At 36.9% G+C, this 17582-nt stretch overlaps 1 protein-coding gene across 4 annotated transcripts in view; it reads left to right on the forward strand.

Moving 5' to 3' along the window:
- The window catches only part of LOC132902007 (syntaxin-binding protein 5), a 259683-nt gene that overhangs the window by 214063 nt on the left and 28038 nt on the right, over positions 1–17582 (forward strand). For all 4 annotated transcript variants that reach the window (XM_060945531.1, XM_060945534.1, XM_060945532.1 and 1 more), the window contains exon 4: positions 549–683. In XM_060945531.1, the coding sequence (XP_060801514.1) occupies positions 549–683 (135 nt within the window). The remainder of the gene's footprint in view (positions 1–548; positions 684–17582) is intronic.

The raw sequence follows: 17582 nt of genomic DNA on the forward strand, positions 1-17582 counted from the left end.
AATTGAGATTCGAATAGTGACAGGTTGCTAGCCCATCGCCTAAAAAAGAATCCTAAGTTTGTAAGCCTATCCCTTAGTCGCCTTTTACGACATCCACGGGAATGAGATGGAGTGGTCCTATTCTTTTTTGTATTGGTGCTGGGAACCACACGGCACTGAGCTTTAATTTCGTTCCATATTCGATACCCTCAATATAAAGTTGAAGATTTATTGTTTATTGCTATTTCTTTTTTCCGAGCTATACAAACATACATACATACATAAAATCACGCCTTTTTCCCGGAGGGGTAGGTAGAGACTACCTCTTTCTACTTGCCACGATCTCTGCATACTTCCTTCGCTTCATCCACATTCATAACTCTCTTCATGCTATACAAACAGAACCAAAAATCTTGAAAAGAATGATAGGCCACGTTCAGCTCTTTGGCTTCATGATAGAATTGAAATTCAAGTAGCGACAGGTAGCCAGCCCATCGCCTAAAAGAGGAATACCAATTATATAAGCCTAGCCCTTAGTCGCCTTTTACTAAATTCCATACTTGTTGCAGGATCACATGTCTGCACCTGCCTCTGCAGTCGAAGTGGGTACATGTGGGGACAGAAAGAGGCAACGTACACGTGGTCAACATCGAGACCTTCGCCCTCAGCGGGTACGTCATCAACTGGAACAAGGCCATCGAAGTGTGAGTACTTCTTTTTTTTATCTTATCTACACTATAATATTATAAAGAGGAAAACTTTGTTTGTTTGTTTGTAATGAATAGGCTCAAAAACTACTGGACCGATTTTAAAAATTCTTTCACCATTCGAAAGCTACATTATCCACGAGTAACATAGACTATATTTTATTTTGGAAAAAATAGGGTTCCGTAATAATATATAAAAATAATTGGCAAAACAGCGATTGCCGGGTCAGCTAGTCTATACTATATAATATTATAAAGCTGCAGAGTTTGTTTGTTTGTTTGTACGCGCTAATCTCAGGAACTACTGGTTCGAATTCGAAAATTCTTTTTGTGTTTAATAGACCATTTATCGAGGAAGGCTTTAGGCTATTCATTATCACGCTGCAACTATTAGGAGCGAAGAAATAATGGAAAATGTAAAAAAAAACGGGAAAATTATTCCTCCTTGAGGGCTTCAATAATGCCCAGATTAACTATTCCAAGCGGACGAAGTCGCGGACACAGCTAGTATATATATAATTCTCTTGGCACAATGTTCGTTCCCGTACTCCTCCGAAACGGCACGATCGATTCTCATGAAATTTTGTGAGCACATTGAATAGGTCTGATAATCGGCCAACATCTATTTTTCAAACCTCTTAGTGATAAGGGTTGTCCACCCCTGACATTTTTTTAACTAGAAATATATATATACATATATATGCCGTGTGGTTCCCGGCACCAATACAAAAAAGAATAGGACCACTCCATCTGTTTCCCATGGATGTCGTAAAAGGCGACGAAGGGATAGGCTTACAAACTTGGGATTCTTTTTTAGGCGATGGGCCAGCAACCTGTCACTAGTTGAATCTCAATTCTATCATTAAGCCAAATAGCTGAACGTGGCCATTTAGTCTTTCAATACTGTTGGCTCTGTCTACCCCGCAAGGGATATAGACGTGACCATATGTATGTATGTATCTAGAAATATATACGAGACATATTGCGTTGCTTATATCGAAACTTCTAGAAATGACACGTGTGGCACCGATGACTTTTTTACTGTACACGTTGCGGCAACATTGTAAAACTTTACGAGCTCCGAGCACCAAGACGTGCATCTCAAGAAACAGTGTGAAATGACGAGCCGTGCTTCGTTTTAAGACTGCAAATATAAAGTTTCCTTGAAAACTTTGTAGGTACGGTGCGCAGAAAATGCGACTTTGGAGATTTTTTAAAAATCCAGTTGACTTCGTATTCTTTGGAGCATTGTCAAATATTTTTCTGCATTACTTGTACCTAAATTTTTTTTTTTTTTGCTCTACCATTGTTTGCTACATTGAAACATGATACTCGTATACATACAATCTAATACATATGTTAAATTTAATTGCTAAACGTGCAAACCATTGAAGGTTAACACCATTTACACAAATTCTTAGTTGAAAACATACATATATATAGTCACGTTTATGTCCCTTGCGGGGTAGACAGAGCCAACAGTCTTTAGGCCACGTTCAGCTGTATGGCTTTTTGATGGAATTTACATTTAAATAATGACATGTTGTTAGCTCATGGCCTAAAAGATGAAACCCAAGTTTATAAGCATATCCCTTAATCGCCTTTTACGACATCATACATACGGCAATATATTTCAATATATTTTTTACAAAAAAGATAAAGTCAAATAAGTAAATTATTTATGTCTCCCCTTCAAACCCCCACATCTACTCCTAAATTGTGGATTTAACCTCAATCTGTAATACGCATTCAGCCTCCACCTATCATTTTGACGGTGTATTTACGTACACCATCAGAGAGAGATTAGGAAAGCCTCAGCTAAACCTCTAACGACGCCATACATCAGACACCTGTGTTTTTCCAGCCCCGCATAAAGGGGAATACACATTAGAAGTTTTAAATAACGAGCGTTTTTATAAAGTTAGAATTTAAACGTGAAACGCAACACACTCGATTATTAAATTTAATTAATTGCTCACTTTATAATCTGTTTGTTTGTAAACTCTTGATTGCATAAAAAAATAAATATAACAATTACAAAACAATTACTGATTTAAAAGAAAATATACAATGGCGGACTTATCCCGAATGAGATTTCTTCTAGTCAACCAAAATATAAAGGAGAATCCATAATCAAAAAGGCAGCGTAATATATCATACGAGTATATTGAAAAAATATATTGATAAATTAACCATGAAAGTAGATATACATACATACATATGGTCACGTCTATATCCCTTGCGGGGTAGACAGAGCCAACAGTCTTGATAAGACTGAATGGCCACGTTCAGCTATTTGGCTTAGTGATATAATTGAGAGAGTAGAAATATAATACCGGTTATTTAAAATTATAAAATTAGTTGGTTTATATTTAATGTAGAGGAAGCGAAAAACTGAGTATGCATCGATCGTATGGCAAATGGAAAAATTTTGTCTCTGCCTACCTCCCCGGGAAAGCTTTTTTAATACAAATACATATGTTATCCGTGTTTACTATTCGAAAGATCGGCAAAGTATATGCTGTATTCTGGCTTAAAATAACAAGCGAGCAATATTTTTATGGTACTTGTATGCGTAATAAATTATTATTATTATGAATATTTGGATTAGTTATACCTACATATAACCATAATAATGAATAATAAAGACTAAAATTCTCAACAAACAAACGTCTTAAAAAACGCAGCGTCTCGCACGCCCATCGACCCGTGTCAACTAGCCCTAATGAAGGACAAATTATCTCGTAATGAGTCCGGGGTCTAATTAGCGCTCTTTATAGTGACAGCCCGGGCCACAGTTAGTGGTCGAATAAAAAGACTTGTTTCTGAATTCATTACGATTGTAACTTTGTCTTTTATATACAGACATACATCTGATCACGTCTTTATCCCTTACGGGGTAGACAGAGCCAACAGTCTTGAAAAGACTGATAGGCCACGCTCAGCTGTTTGGCTTAATGATAGAATTGAGATTCAAATAGTGACGGGTTGCTAGCCCATCGCCTAAAAGAAGAATCCCAAGTTTATAAGCCTATCCCTTAGTCGCCTTTTACGACATACATGGGAACGAGATGGAGTGTTCCTATTCTTTTTTTTATTGGTGCCGGGAACCACACGGCACTGTCTTTTATATGTTAATGTCTATTGTGATTCCATGTGCCATTGCCTATGGAAATCAGGATTAGTCTAGTCTCTTTAGTCATTAAGTGTAAGTTTTCAATTTTATCTTGTAGCAAAGAAAAAACTTTAGGCTTATAATAAACTTGGGATTTTTCTTTTAGGCGACCAACTGAACGTGGCTCTGTACACCCCGTAAGGAATATAGACGTGATTATTACTTTTCTTTATCGCTTTGATTGTGAAAGTCAGTCAATGGAATGATTTATATTGTGTGATTCTAAGCAACGGGCAGGCAATCTGTCTGTTTAACATCAATTTGATAATATCACGTCTTATACATTTACGGGACGGACACAACACAAAACACACAAAGACTCTTAAGCCACGTTGGATTGCTTTATGATGGAATTGATGTCCTAACCGGTCGCTCTCATATCTCCTAAATGAAGAACCCCAAATTAATAAACTTTTCCCTCGATAGACCATTACAATTTTCGCGCTATTATGTATTGATATATCTGAGGTATAACAACTTACACGTGTCATCATCAAAATTACATTCATCCCAACCTCTACATACTAATTTAAAGTGTCCATACGTCCCGCTTTCGACGGAATTGTCCCGCTTTCAGGCTGTCTGTCCCGCTGTCCCCAGCGAGAGCAAAAATGTCCCGCTTTTGCAAACAAACCAAATTTTTATACTTATTTTATATCAACATTGCACTCAAATCTCGCTGACGAGAACAGTCAGTCAAAAATACTAAATGTACAGACAAAATATTTTTACTGATTTATTATATGTATGTATAGATAATTATTTATAATTAACTACAACATATTTTTTTATATACAATATATTTTTTTATCCACACTAATAATAAAGAGGAAAGATTTGTATTTTTGTATGTTTGTGTGGAATAAACTCAAAAACTACTGGTCCGATTTTGATAAAATTTGACACAAATATAGAATAGACCTTCAAAAGTGACATAGGCATTTTGTTTTGAAATAAATTAGTTTTCAGGTAGAAAAATATGTCCACCCGTGCGAAGCCGGGGCGGGCCGCTAGTTAACTTATATACAGAATTCCGAAAGCATCCCATTCTGACGCAAAAAAAAATGGCCACGTTACCCCAATTCCATGACGTCTCATTTGTTTCCTAAGTAAACATTCCAATTACATGCTTTGACACGTTGGGCGTTCATCAATTCGTCACCCTGTCGATGTATAACGCACCAAGAGCCTGTTATTTTTAATTACACCGGTCTCCGACGTCCCAAAAGGTCTCGAGAAAATAGCCAGGAATCACTTTTCCTGTTGCTAAAGGCGACAATTGGGAGAGGTATAAATAGAAATGATCTGTCATGAACAGCAGATGTTTATCATACTTACTATTTTAACATTACAGAGCTTAAAAAGAATTTCAACATTAACATGAAAGAGAAGTTAAAATAACCATAAAAACTTATTTGTAACAGTGTAACAAAGACATCTTTATCATATTTTACGAGCTCGAACAACTATGACGGTCGTAAAAGCACTTATACATTGTTTCCTTAAGATCATCTCTTGGCTCTACCCCATTAATTCTACTGAAACCTCCTGATAATTTGCATATGTCTAAATTAAATAAAATAAACATACATACATATGGTCACGTCTATATCCCATGCGGGGTAGACAGAGCCAACAGTCTTGAAAAGACTGAATGGCCACGTTCAGCTATTTGGCTTAATGATAGAATTGGGATACAAATAATGATAGGTTGCTAGCCCCTCGCCTAAAAAAAGAATCCCAAGTTTGTAAGCCTATCCCTTAATCGCCTTTTACGACATCCATGGGAAAGAAATGGAGTGGTCCTATTCTTTTTTGTATTGGTGCCGGGAACCACACGGCACTTAAATAAAATAATAGAATAGATTTATTTTCAAAATTGGGTACATGGTATCACTTATTGACGTCACATCACTTAAATCTAATTATAACTACTACCGGTTTCAAAGCGCATGTGTAGAAGCGGCGGAACAAACTACACCGCAGCATTTTCACCGTACGTCAATTTACAAGAAGAAAGTGAATAACTGACTGACAAATCGACACATAGCGTTTTTATGCAGTCCGACATCCAAAAGAAAGAGATGGAGTGGTTATGTCAACTATAATTATAATAGATTTATTTTCCAAATTGGATACAAGTGATCTCTTATTGACGTCAAAATAACTACAGTCTATCTACTACTGCTTCCGAAGTGTAGAAGAAGCGGCGGAACAAACAACTCTGCAGCATTTTAATCGGGCGTCAATTTAAATTTATATAGATCTTTTAAATCTAAATCGTGGACGAATGCACATTGTCTACGTAAAAAAAGATAGTGAATAAGTATAAAATTAATGATTTCAGTAAATCCCGATCACAACTCCTTAATAAGTTAGTGCCGTGTGGTTCCCGGCACCAATACAAAAAAGAATAGGACCACTCAATCTCCTTCCCATGGATGTCGTAAAAGGCGACTAATTCGTTTTTAGGCGATGGGCTAGCAACCTGTCACTATTGGAATCTTAATTCTATAATTAAGCCAAATAGCTGAACGTGGCCATTCAGTCTTTTCAAGACTGTTGGCTCTGTCTACCCCGCAAGGGATATAGACGTGACCATATGTATGTATGTATGTACTCCTTAGTTTAAGCTCTCCCATAACTTTACAAGCTTATTTCTCAGCAGCGATACAATAGCGATGCTGTAACAATGCCGCAGTCATATCGCGTCGTAAACTTGTGCGATGTAGAATTATACAATATATGTACAATATAAGTACATCCCAAAATGTATTGAGTTTTCAATAAAAACGGTTTATGACGAGTGTCGTCATGTTATATTTATTATTTTAAGTGTTATGAGCACATAAATTTGAAATAAGATTTTTGAGGTTATAAAATACATACATACGATCACGTCTATATCCCCCGCGGGATAGACAGAGCCAACAGTCTTGAAAACCCCGATAGGTCACGTTCTATTGTATGTCGCATTATGGAATTGAGATTCAATTAGTGACAGGTTGCTAGCCCATCGCCTAATAGAAGAACCTTAAGTTTACAAACCTATGCCTTTTACGGCATCCATTGAAAAGAGACGGTGGCCCACCGTCTCTTTTTTTTCTTTTTTTTTATACGTTTTTCTATAGATGCCGGGAACCACACGGCAGTTTATAAAATACACGAGACAATAGTATACTCAAAGCGAAAGTTGCCTCTCTTTTTTACTCCTAAATGTCTAACTGTATAATTATAATCTAAGGCCTACAGGGACTTAAACATTTTTTTAAATTATACTTACAAACATTTTATGAAAATTATTTTTTTTATTTATTTATGTATTAACTAAAAACAGAAAATATCGAGACTGATAAACACAAAAAACAAAATTAAAAAGGTTCTGCTTATTTCAAAAGAAATCTCTTCTTAAGTATTAAAAATTCTGAACCTTTCGAGAGGACTTGTCGTTTTTCTTTTAAATGGATGGATAATTCAATACGGATTTTACAATTTAATAACGAAAGGATTAGAAAAATAAAATTATGTAAATACAAATTCTTCATTTCACGGCTTCGTATATATATAAAATTTGTAAAATAAATCCTACTACTATTATAAAGGCGAAAGTTTGTATGGATGTATGGATGTTTGTTACTCTTTCACGCAAAAACTACTGAACCGATTACCATGAAATTTGGTATGTAGGTAGCTGAAGACCCAGAATAACACATAGGCTCTATTTTTATCCCAGAGTTCCCGCGGGATTGATAGGGTTTCCATGCGGACGAAGTCGCGGGCGGCCTCTAGTTGCACATAAAATCGTTACGATGCTAACACCTGCTGTGTAAGGGTCGGATTCGGCGTTCACTGGAAAGTTATATAAGACTGACAGGGGCACAGCACAGATTAATGCCGGGAACCACACGGCACTTAATTAATTATAAATAATTAAGTGGCCTAAAGACTGTTGGCTCTGTCTATCCCGCAAGGGATATATGTAGACATAATTATATGTAGGTATATATGTATGATATAATTACCACCCAAAAAAATCGATAAAAGCGAGTACAAGCAATATAAAAACGTGATATAAGGCAGGCACAAGTTCAAATTTTACCTTGACCATGTACCAATGACTCTTTTCTCAGTTATGTAGGTACATTAGTTTGAGTGCTTACCAAACCAATGCTCTTACGCGGGAAACACATTTTGAGAATACCGGCACATTCAAACAACTGGACTTACTTTAATTCATAGTTTTTACCTATTATACGTATGTACGTACGTGCATGCAGATCTACTCGTATCACATTAACTAAATCTCGAACTTATTTCAGTGCTAGCTCGATCTGTGTGATTTCTCCGATACATATTAATTATTTATACTCATTTGTACATGTTACAATCAAACCACCTAAACCCTGGTTGGTCGTAATTACCCGACTGAGTGTAATTTACCCTCGCCCCTCCAGGCTGCAAAGCCGTGTAAGCCACGCGATTAGTCCGGATTATAATACGCCTTTCCACGCCATTAATATTGGACTGCAATTTTTATTTTGTACAAAGAAATAAAATATGTATACACTAAATAATATATCGTATTGTAGCGGGAGCGACGATTCGGGCTCTACCGCCACCTAAGGGAAGATCTTCCTCCAGGCTAGGTGTTATGCCTGGGGAACCGCACGACAGACGATGTTGTGTCGGAGGTTGTATTTATGCTCCCATCCATGGAATCTTTAGCATACGCGCTGTGATTTGTTGATGGCGTGTGACGTAAGTGATGTCGCCACAGTACTCTTCGCTGCTATTGGCTGAGCGCGTCGTATTCTCACTGTGATTGGCTGAAAGCGTGTGACGTAAGTAAAGTCACCACAGTATCATCGACTTTATATCCTAACATAAGCCTCGAAGTTACTTTGTGACTATATCAATCTGTGCGATTTGTTCTTAAAAATAAAAATCTTTATCTCATCTTTGGGTGTTACCAGACACATCCTCCGTTCTTGCAGGTCCTCTTTCCGACATAATCTTTCCACTTTGTCAGTATTAAGACCATTGTCTGACAAAGATCTCTTCGGCCTACCCCTTCTACTGGGTCCAGCGGAGGCAGCATAATCAGACATTTCTTCCCCAGATAATCTTCAGGACTTCGCAAGACTTGCCCAGACTATCGCAAGCGTGTCTCATAATTCGAATTTTCATTTCAATCTTAGTTATTTCCATTATTGCCGTAAATATTAAAGTATAAAATATGTATAAGAAAATTTCCTCAATTTTTAAAAATCTCATTTCAAGTTTTAAAATTAAATACATTTTGTGAGCTTTGCCGAGAGACATGGTAAAGTTCCCTCTAAATAAAGCTTCACCCGAGCTTATTAAAGAAACAGCGTGCTCTTATATTCATAATAGCTGGAGCGAAAGCCCTCACGTTCTCTGCAATAATTATCATGCCGTACCTTAGTTTATCCCATAACGAACTGTACTAATATTTAAACGTTTATTTATTTTTTAAATAAAAAATAATTACGGTTCACAAATTACGATAAATTGTTATAGTATACCTATTTTTTTTTATAAAAGGATCAGTCTTTTTAGGGTTTTAGATTAAATATAAAGGCACTCAAGGAAGATTTAATTAACATGGGCGATAATTATGTAAATGAGAAATAATCTTTTTGTCAAAAATTAATTAAAATAAAATTTTTGTAAAATGATTTTTTGCTTGCACTTAGAATGTAGAAAGGATCGCGTAATTTAATACATACATGATGCCTTGTCGGTTTCCCTCACAGAGTAGACAGAGCCCTAACTCATGAGCTCTAAGATAGGTACGTTTTTTTCCTAAAACGAATTTAATTTTTTTTTTATATTTCACATATCTTTATCTTTCTTTATATATAAAAAATTCTCGTGTCACAATGTTTGTCTCCGTACTCCTCCGAAACGGCTTTACCGATTTTAACCAAATTTTGCATGCATATTCAGTAGGTCTGAGAATCGGCTAACATCTATTTTTATACCCCTAAGTGTTAAGGGTTGCCCACCCTTAACATTTTTTTTTAACTAAATATTATTTATATGGCAAAACAACGTTTGCCGGGACAGCTAGTATATTATAAATAACTTAGCATTTCATTACCACTCCGCTTTTATAAGGGGCTATAATGAAAGCAAAACAGAGAGAAATAAGTGATGTTCCCCTCGTTTCCCGGCAAACAAGTCCACTCCAGGGCTGAGTGCGGTTCTAATCCATTTGCTGGCAGTTCCAGAGTCCCAGCTGTTAGAGTAAATACTGAGCCGGCAAATTGGCGGGCGGTCTAGGCGCTAAAGGAAAATATTTCATTTACTGCATTTCAATTATGGTACATGCATTATTATTGCTTTTAACTTTTAACGTGCTTATAACGTTAGAATAGAACCACTCCATCTCTTTCCAATGGCTGTCGTAAAAGGCGACTAAGGGATAGGCTTACAAACTTGGGATTCTTTTTTAAGGCGATGGGCTAGCAACCTGTCACTGTTTGAATCTCAATTCTATCATTAAGCCAGTTTTTTCAAGACTGTTGGCTCTGTCTAACCCGCAAGGGATATAGACGTGACTATATGTATGTAATAACAATCAATAGTAACTGCTCGTTAATTAAAGCCACGGCCACACTGCATCCGCATATGAATACAACCCCAATTATCCGTCCATACTGCACGTTACATGATATTTGTGCATTGTACCCTAGACCTATCCTAACTATTGGTACAGCTTCGGTCTTACTGCGCGCGAGTTTTGTAACAATAACTACTAAATTACTGCCGTGCGGTTCCGTTTGCTGATTGTGGTTTAGAATAGGACCACTCCATGTATTTCCCATGGGTGTTGTAAAATGCGACTAAGGGAATGGTTCATAAACTTGGGATTCTTCTTGTAAGCGGTGGCGTCATTATCCTGGACATACATACATATGGTCACGTCTATATCCCTTGTGGGGTAGACGGAGCCAACAGTCTTGAAAAGACTGATCGGCCACGTTCAGCTATTTGGCTTAATGATAGAATTGAGTCATTATCCTAAGTGAGTTAATTGTACTTGTTTTAGTATTCAAATAAATACTATAAATTAGATAATATTTTTCAAAACATAAATGCCTGACATATTGGATCAGTAAAACCTCAGCTTTGCTATGATCACCGCAGCTACAGATTAATTGAGAACAAGATACTCAGAGTGCTTGATGCTATAACACTACACAGGTCAAAATATATACTGGCGGCAAATAAGCCAAATAAAATAATTAATTTCATAAATGGCGACTAAGGAAAATTTTCTATATCCTTTGCGGGGTAAACAGAGCCACCAGCCATGAAAAGACTGATAGACCACGTTCAGCTGTTTGGCTTAGTGTTAGAATTGAGATTCAAATAGTGACAGGTTGCAAGCCCATCGCCTAAAAGAAGAAACCCAATTTATAAGCATATGCCTTAGTCGCCTTTTACTACATCCATGGAAAAGAAACGGAGTGGTCCTATTCTTTTTTCTATTAATGCCAGGAACCACACGGCAGATTATAAAATACACAATACAATAGTATAGGTACTAAAAACGAAAGTTACCTTTTTTACTCCTAAATGTCTAACAGTATAAATATTATCTAAGGTCTGCAGGAACGAGATGGAGTGGTTCTATTCTTTTTTTATTAGTGCCAGGAACCAACTGAGTGTGCCCAGAAAGCTGGCAGCATTGCCATTCTGAATGGCAATGCTGCTTCTCTGAGATTAATTTCGAATTCTACAGTACTCGTCATAGCAAACATTTCTACATATTTCATTGTTTGTGGTATATGTTTAGTATAATAAACTATGTAGTTATGTAGACACGGCTCCCCTTTGTGTTCCCCGAATGCAACTAATTAATTTTGCAAGCAAATCCTGATGCATTAATTAATAATAACATAACATTTGTATTCTGCATGCATAAAGCAAGATATCTTTCGAAATATGTAGAACTCGTACTATATTTATTGTTCATTATTCACTCACACGTATATATCCCTTGCGGGGTAGACAGAGCCAACAGTCTTGAAAAGACTGAATAGCCACGTTCAGCTACTTGGCTTAATGATAGAATTGAGATTCAAATAGTGACAGGTTGCTAGCCTATCGCCTAAAAAAGAATCCCAAGCTTGTAAACGTGTGTGAAACGCGTTTTACGACATCCATGGGAAAGAGATGGAGTGGTCCTATTCTTTTTTGTATTGGTGCCGGGAACCACACGGCACAATAAACTTCTTTTTTTATATAATAGCGTGTGCGCAAACTATAAAGTTATGACGAAGCTATGTATATAACAGGGTTTAAGGTTGAATGACACATTGATGAATAAAGGAATGATGGGCTGAAAGGGAGGCTGAAGGCACGCAGTTGGCTTTGTGTCCGTACCTGAGGGCGTCGTTAAAGTTTACGATATCGTTAAAGTCGCGAGCCGGCGGTAGGGCTCCGGGGGTCTGCTGGACTGCCCACCCTGTCTCTCGGTGACCCGAATGTCGTAAACATATATTTTGCCGATATAACAATCTCTTACAATACCGTATCGTTGAGTTGGTATCTCGTAACACAAGTCTCGAATTTACTTCGAGGCTAACTCAATCTGATTAATCTGTCCCGTATATATATTATATTTATATATTTGTGCCGTGTTGTTCTCGGCACCATTGAAAAAAATCCACAAGACCACTCCCATCTCGCTCCCATGGATGCCGCAATAGGCGACTAAGGGATAGGCGCATAAACTTGGGATTCTTCTTTTAGACGATGGTCCCAATTCTATCAGTAAGCCAAACAGCCGAAAGTGGCCTATTAGTCTTTTCAAGACTGTTGGCTCTGTCTACCCCGCAAGGGATGTAGACGTGATAATATGTATGTATGTTATATATTTATGACTCTCGAGTTCTGTGGTTACTGGCTCTACCACACAATGGATTAAGACGATCTATATTAATAGAGAAATAGATCTAATATTATAAATCTGAAGAGTTTGTTTGTTTGAACACGCTAATCTCAGGCACTACTGGTTCTATTTGAAAAAATCTTTTTGCGTTGAATAGACCATTTATCAAGGAAGGCTTTAGGCTATATAACATCACGCTGCAACTATAAGGAGCGAAGAAATAATGGAAAATGTAAAAAAAAAACCGGGAAAATTATTCATCCTTGAGGCCCATTCATCCATCCATCCTTCAATGATACCCAAAATAACTATTCCACGCGGACGAAGTCGCGGGCACAGCTAGTTATTTATAAATAGTATGATTTCTACCAATGTAGTGACCATTATTCGCAGTTACATACATATATAGGAGATACACGGAAAACACACGGCTAACAATTTGCATCTTTTATTGTCGGTAATTCAAAACTTCCCTTTCTTAAATGACACATTGGCAACTTAAACAAGATTCTGCGATTCTGCGATCTGCAAAATTCGGCGAAAAGCTGAAAAAGTTTCGGGGATTTATACCAAAAGACACACAGAAGCTTCGCCGCAGAGTGAGAGCTTTGCAAAGCTTTCGCATCTATCATGCGAAATAACTGAAGTCTCTTGGTGAAGTTATCTCGAGTTCCAGCTCCGTGGGTCAACGTGATAAATCTTTGTTATTAAGATATATTGTGTTTTAAAGAATATTGAAAGTAATTTTGTTTGCCGTGTGGTTCCCGGCACCAATACAAAAAAGAATAGAACCACTCCATTTCTTTCCATTGAATGTCGTTAAAGGCGACTGAGGGATAGGATCACAAATTTGGTATTCTTTTTTAGGCGATAGGCTAGCAACCTGTCGCTATTCGAATATCAATTCTATCATTAAGCCAAATAGCTGAACGTGGCCATTCAGTCTTTTCCAGACTGTTGGCTCTGTCTACCCCGCAAGGGATATAGACGTGACCATATGTATGTATTTTGTTTACAAATTTTGTTTAGATGCCGTGTGGTTCTTGATACTTTAGAAAAGGACTACTCCATCTCTTTGCTATGGATGTCGTAAAAGGTGATTAAGGGATAGGCTTATAAACTTGGGATTCTTCTTTTAGGTGATGGAGTAACCTGCCACTATCTTAATCTGAATTCCATCATTAAGCCCTACAGCAAAATGTGGCGTTCCAATCTTTTTTAGCTTATGCTTGACGTCTACCCCGTAAGAGATTAAGCCGTGATTATATGTATGTTTGTTTGTTTGGCACGGTTTATTGCATTCAAGAATTCACAGTGTAAAATAAGTTTTGAAATGATTTTCAACGCAGCATTACATACATACATACATATGGTCACGTCTATATCCCTAACGCAGCATTACATGAAATGAAATGAACGATTTACTCTTTCCTTACCCTAACTCTAAGGGTAAGGGTATTCTTTTAGTATATATAGATAACATTACCGACATGAACTAATGGCATGACAATTTAACAGAATACATTTATCATGTATGTGACCGCTTTAATTTTTTTTTGTAATGTATGTATTTTTCAGTATTCATGTGCACTTTATCGCACCACCAACTTAAAGTTTTTTCTGTTTGGTCAGCTGGTTGAATGGTAGAGAATGCCGAACGGCATTAAGTCCGCCTTTTGTAAATTTTTTGCAATAAAGTTTTAAATAAATAAATCGTAATGTCAAATATCATTAAGTAACCATACATACATACATATGTTCACGTCTATATCCCTTGCGGGGTAGACAGAGCCAACAGTCTTGAAAGGACTGAATGGCCACGTTCAGCTATTTGGCTTAATGATAGAATTGAGATTCAAATAGTGACAGGTTGCAGCCACATCGCCTAAAAGAGGATCCCAAGTTTGTAAGCCTATCCCTTAGTCGCCTTTTACGACATCCATGGGAAGAGATGGAGTGGTCCTATTCTTTTTTGTGTTGGTGCCGGGAACCACACGGCACCGTAAGTAACCATTTTTGCGGTAAATTTCACACATCGATACCAATAAGAACTTACCTCTAAAATACCAAGAAAACAGGCTTTTATCGTCCAACTTGTAAGTACCTTATTGATCTGGCTGATTGCCAATCGTGGAAACAGTTGCCGCATTATCGTCAGTAGCTACCACTGACCTGTTCCAAGATAGATCGCAAACAAATAGGTATTGAGATTTCTTAGTGAACATTTCTTTATAAGAAACGTACGAACCATTTTCATTAAAAAAAAACGTACTGGCCATTAAGAATTTCAAATTAAAAAAAAGAATGAATAAAAGCGCGCGATTTTATTTATTTTTTGTGTTGTATGTAATTGATAATTTCATGTTACTTTAAGATTTCATTATATTTTTTTTAATGTTAACCAACGCTATGTTTATTTTCATCCTAGAAAAAATCTCTATCTTATATAAAAAATTCTCGTGTCAAAATAGAGTTCCAGTTTATATTTATTCATTTGAATGTGTGTGATCTATACATTCTTTATCAATGTCACCTAGCTAAGTACAGCTGTGTGTTGTCATCGAGTGGCAGCCACAGGTGGCGATTGATCCGCGGTGCTCGATACGAGGGCCCGTTAAAATTCCCCGCCCTGTGTTGCCCGCTTCACCGCCACTTGATTGATGGCAACACTAAATGGACAAATATAAGATGATAAGTTGTAGTATGTTCGTTATAAAAATTTGATAATTATGACGTGCGGTTACCGGCACCAATAGAAAAAAAATAGAGCCACGTTCCAATGGATGTCGTAAAAGGCGACTAAGGGATAGGCTTTTATAATGGCATTTTCTCTTTTAGGCGATGGACTGGCAATCTGCCACTATTTGGACCTTAATTCTATTATTAAGCCATACAGCCGAACGTGGCATTTCAGTATTTTGAAGACTGTCAGCTCTGTCTACCCCGCAAGGGATGTGATAGTATATATTTTCAAACTATTTATCAATATCATTCAGATTGCCATTCTAATTCGGTTAAATTTAACTTTTTTATTCACACCTATAATTAGAGACTTAAAACATACTTGCGTCTTGATTAAGCGATAAGTACTTTTTTCATCAGTAACTATTGACTTTATTACAGTAATAGTAAGAGAAACCTGTCATTGGCCTTATAATAGCATAAGATTAATACTGTATTAATATTTAATGTATACGCTGTTGGTTTCTTTAATAAAATAAATAATAAAATAAATAATAACAAACTTCTGTGGTATTGATGCAATATCCCACATTTTTAACTAAAAGCCTAGCTTTCATTTCGATCAGGGTGATTCTCAATTGAGCAAACACCGCCACAGCGGATATCGAGTCCGAGAATCGAGTCCGCGGCTAGCGGATAAAAGCCGCTCCATTTCGTTTGAAGCGAATAAATATGCAACAGATGATGTTCACATTTTATTTTGCATTTTACAATATGTTTTCACTCGTGTTTTCATTTATTCATTCGATCGCATGTGGTTATAACCTACGAGTATATTATAGTTAAAACTATGAAGTTTTTGTCTTGCTCTAGAGTGCATGAGTGTTGAATAGATTAAACGGCTTGATTTTATGACTCTGTAAAACGTGCGTGCGACATATTCTGAAGCTGTAAAAAAAATTTTAAATTTACCTATTTTTGTAGTTTGAAAGACGCCGTGCAAGATTCAATTTCAACTTTCTTCTAAGTTCTATTTTAATTAAATATATTATTTTCATATTTATCCACTCTTAATCTCTTAAACTTGTATAGTATCGCAATAGGTAGCCTTTATCGTACCAGGTTTTATTCTACGAGAATGTAAGGTTTTCTTTGTTTATTTATTTTAATGTCTCGAAATAATGAATTCAAAAAGATACAAACATTGTATAAATACGTTAGTTACTGTGTTAACTACCTCTAAAGTTTACAAGTAGCATCAGGTCGTTGAACTCCGATTTTCCTCCGAGAACAAGGAGTCTAATTGGTGCGGTGTCACCGTCGCCGCCACTCATTGTACACGATAACTTCACAGACAATAAAGGTCGTTATAACATGCCCGGAGGCAGCCCTACAGTCGCGCGATCCGCGCGCCGCGTCCTGATTGGCGCGTCGTAACGAACTTCCGCCAATGAGCGCGTCCTCGCTATCACAACGCCCAGGGTTGTCCATTGTTGATGTATAACGCAATTTATTTTAATTTACCGCCGAGCACTAACGACGTCCGTGGCAGACGTTATCACATTTCGCGTAATAATATTGTTGGAATTTCAAAAGCCCTTAAAATTACATGAATTGCGAAAAGGGAAGCGGAGAAGCCCTGGGGAATATCACAAAACATTCTCATAATGTCTCTTGAGCCAGAAAATTGCGTAATGCGAAGGCTCTGTGATATTTTAACGTCATAATATCAGAGCTAATATTATTCAAATAAATTAAAGTAATGTCATGGTTTCAACTTTGATAAAAATTGCTCATTTATTTTTTTAGAATTATAGGAAATTCGTTTTCATGAAAACTGGTAATTACTTTATACACTATAATGTAAAGATGGGAGTCATTATTGACGCAAACTATATTAAATGAAACAAAAGTCGCACGTTCGTCTTTTTAGACACAAATTAATCCTAATACTTACATAAATTACGAATTTATGAAAGAATTGAACGCAGTTCAGTCTTTCAATAGGCTATGACGATAACGTCTCCAGCCTTGGTAACAGGTGTCGATATCGCCGCGACGTCGCCTGTCGCACTCGACGAGTGACAATAGCGGATGCGCATTGTGTGCGATGAAG

This window comes from Amyelois transitella, chromosome 8, assembly GCF_032362555.1.
Source record: "Amyelois transitella isolate CPQ chromosome 8, ilAmyTran1.1, whole genome shotgun sequence".
Taxonomy (NCBI): domain Eukaryota; kingdom Metazoa; phylum Arthropoda; class Insecta; order Lepidoptera; family Pyralidae; genus Amyelois; species Amyelois transitella.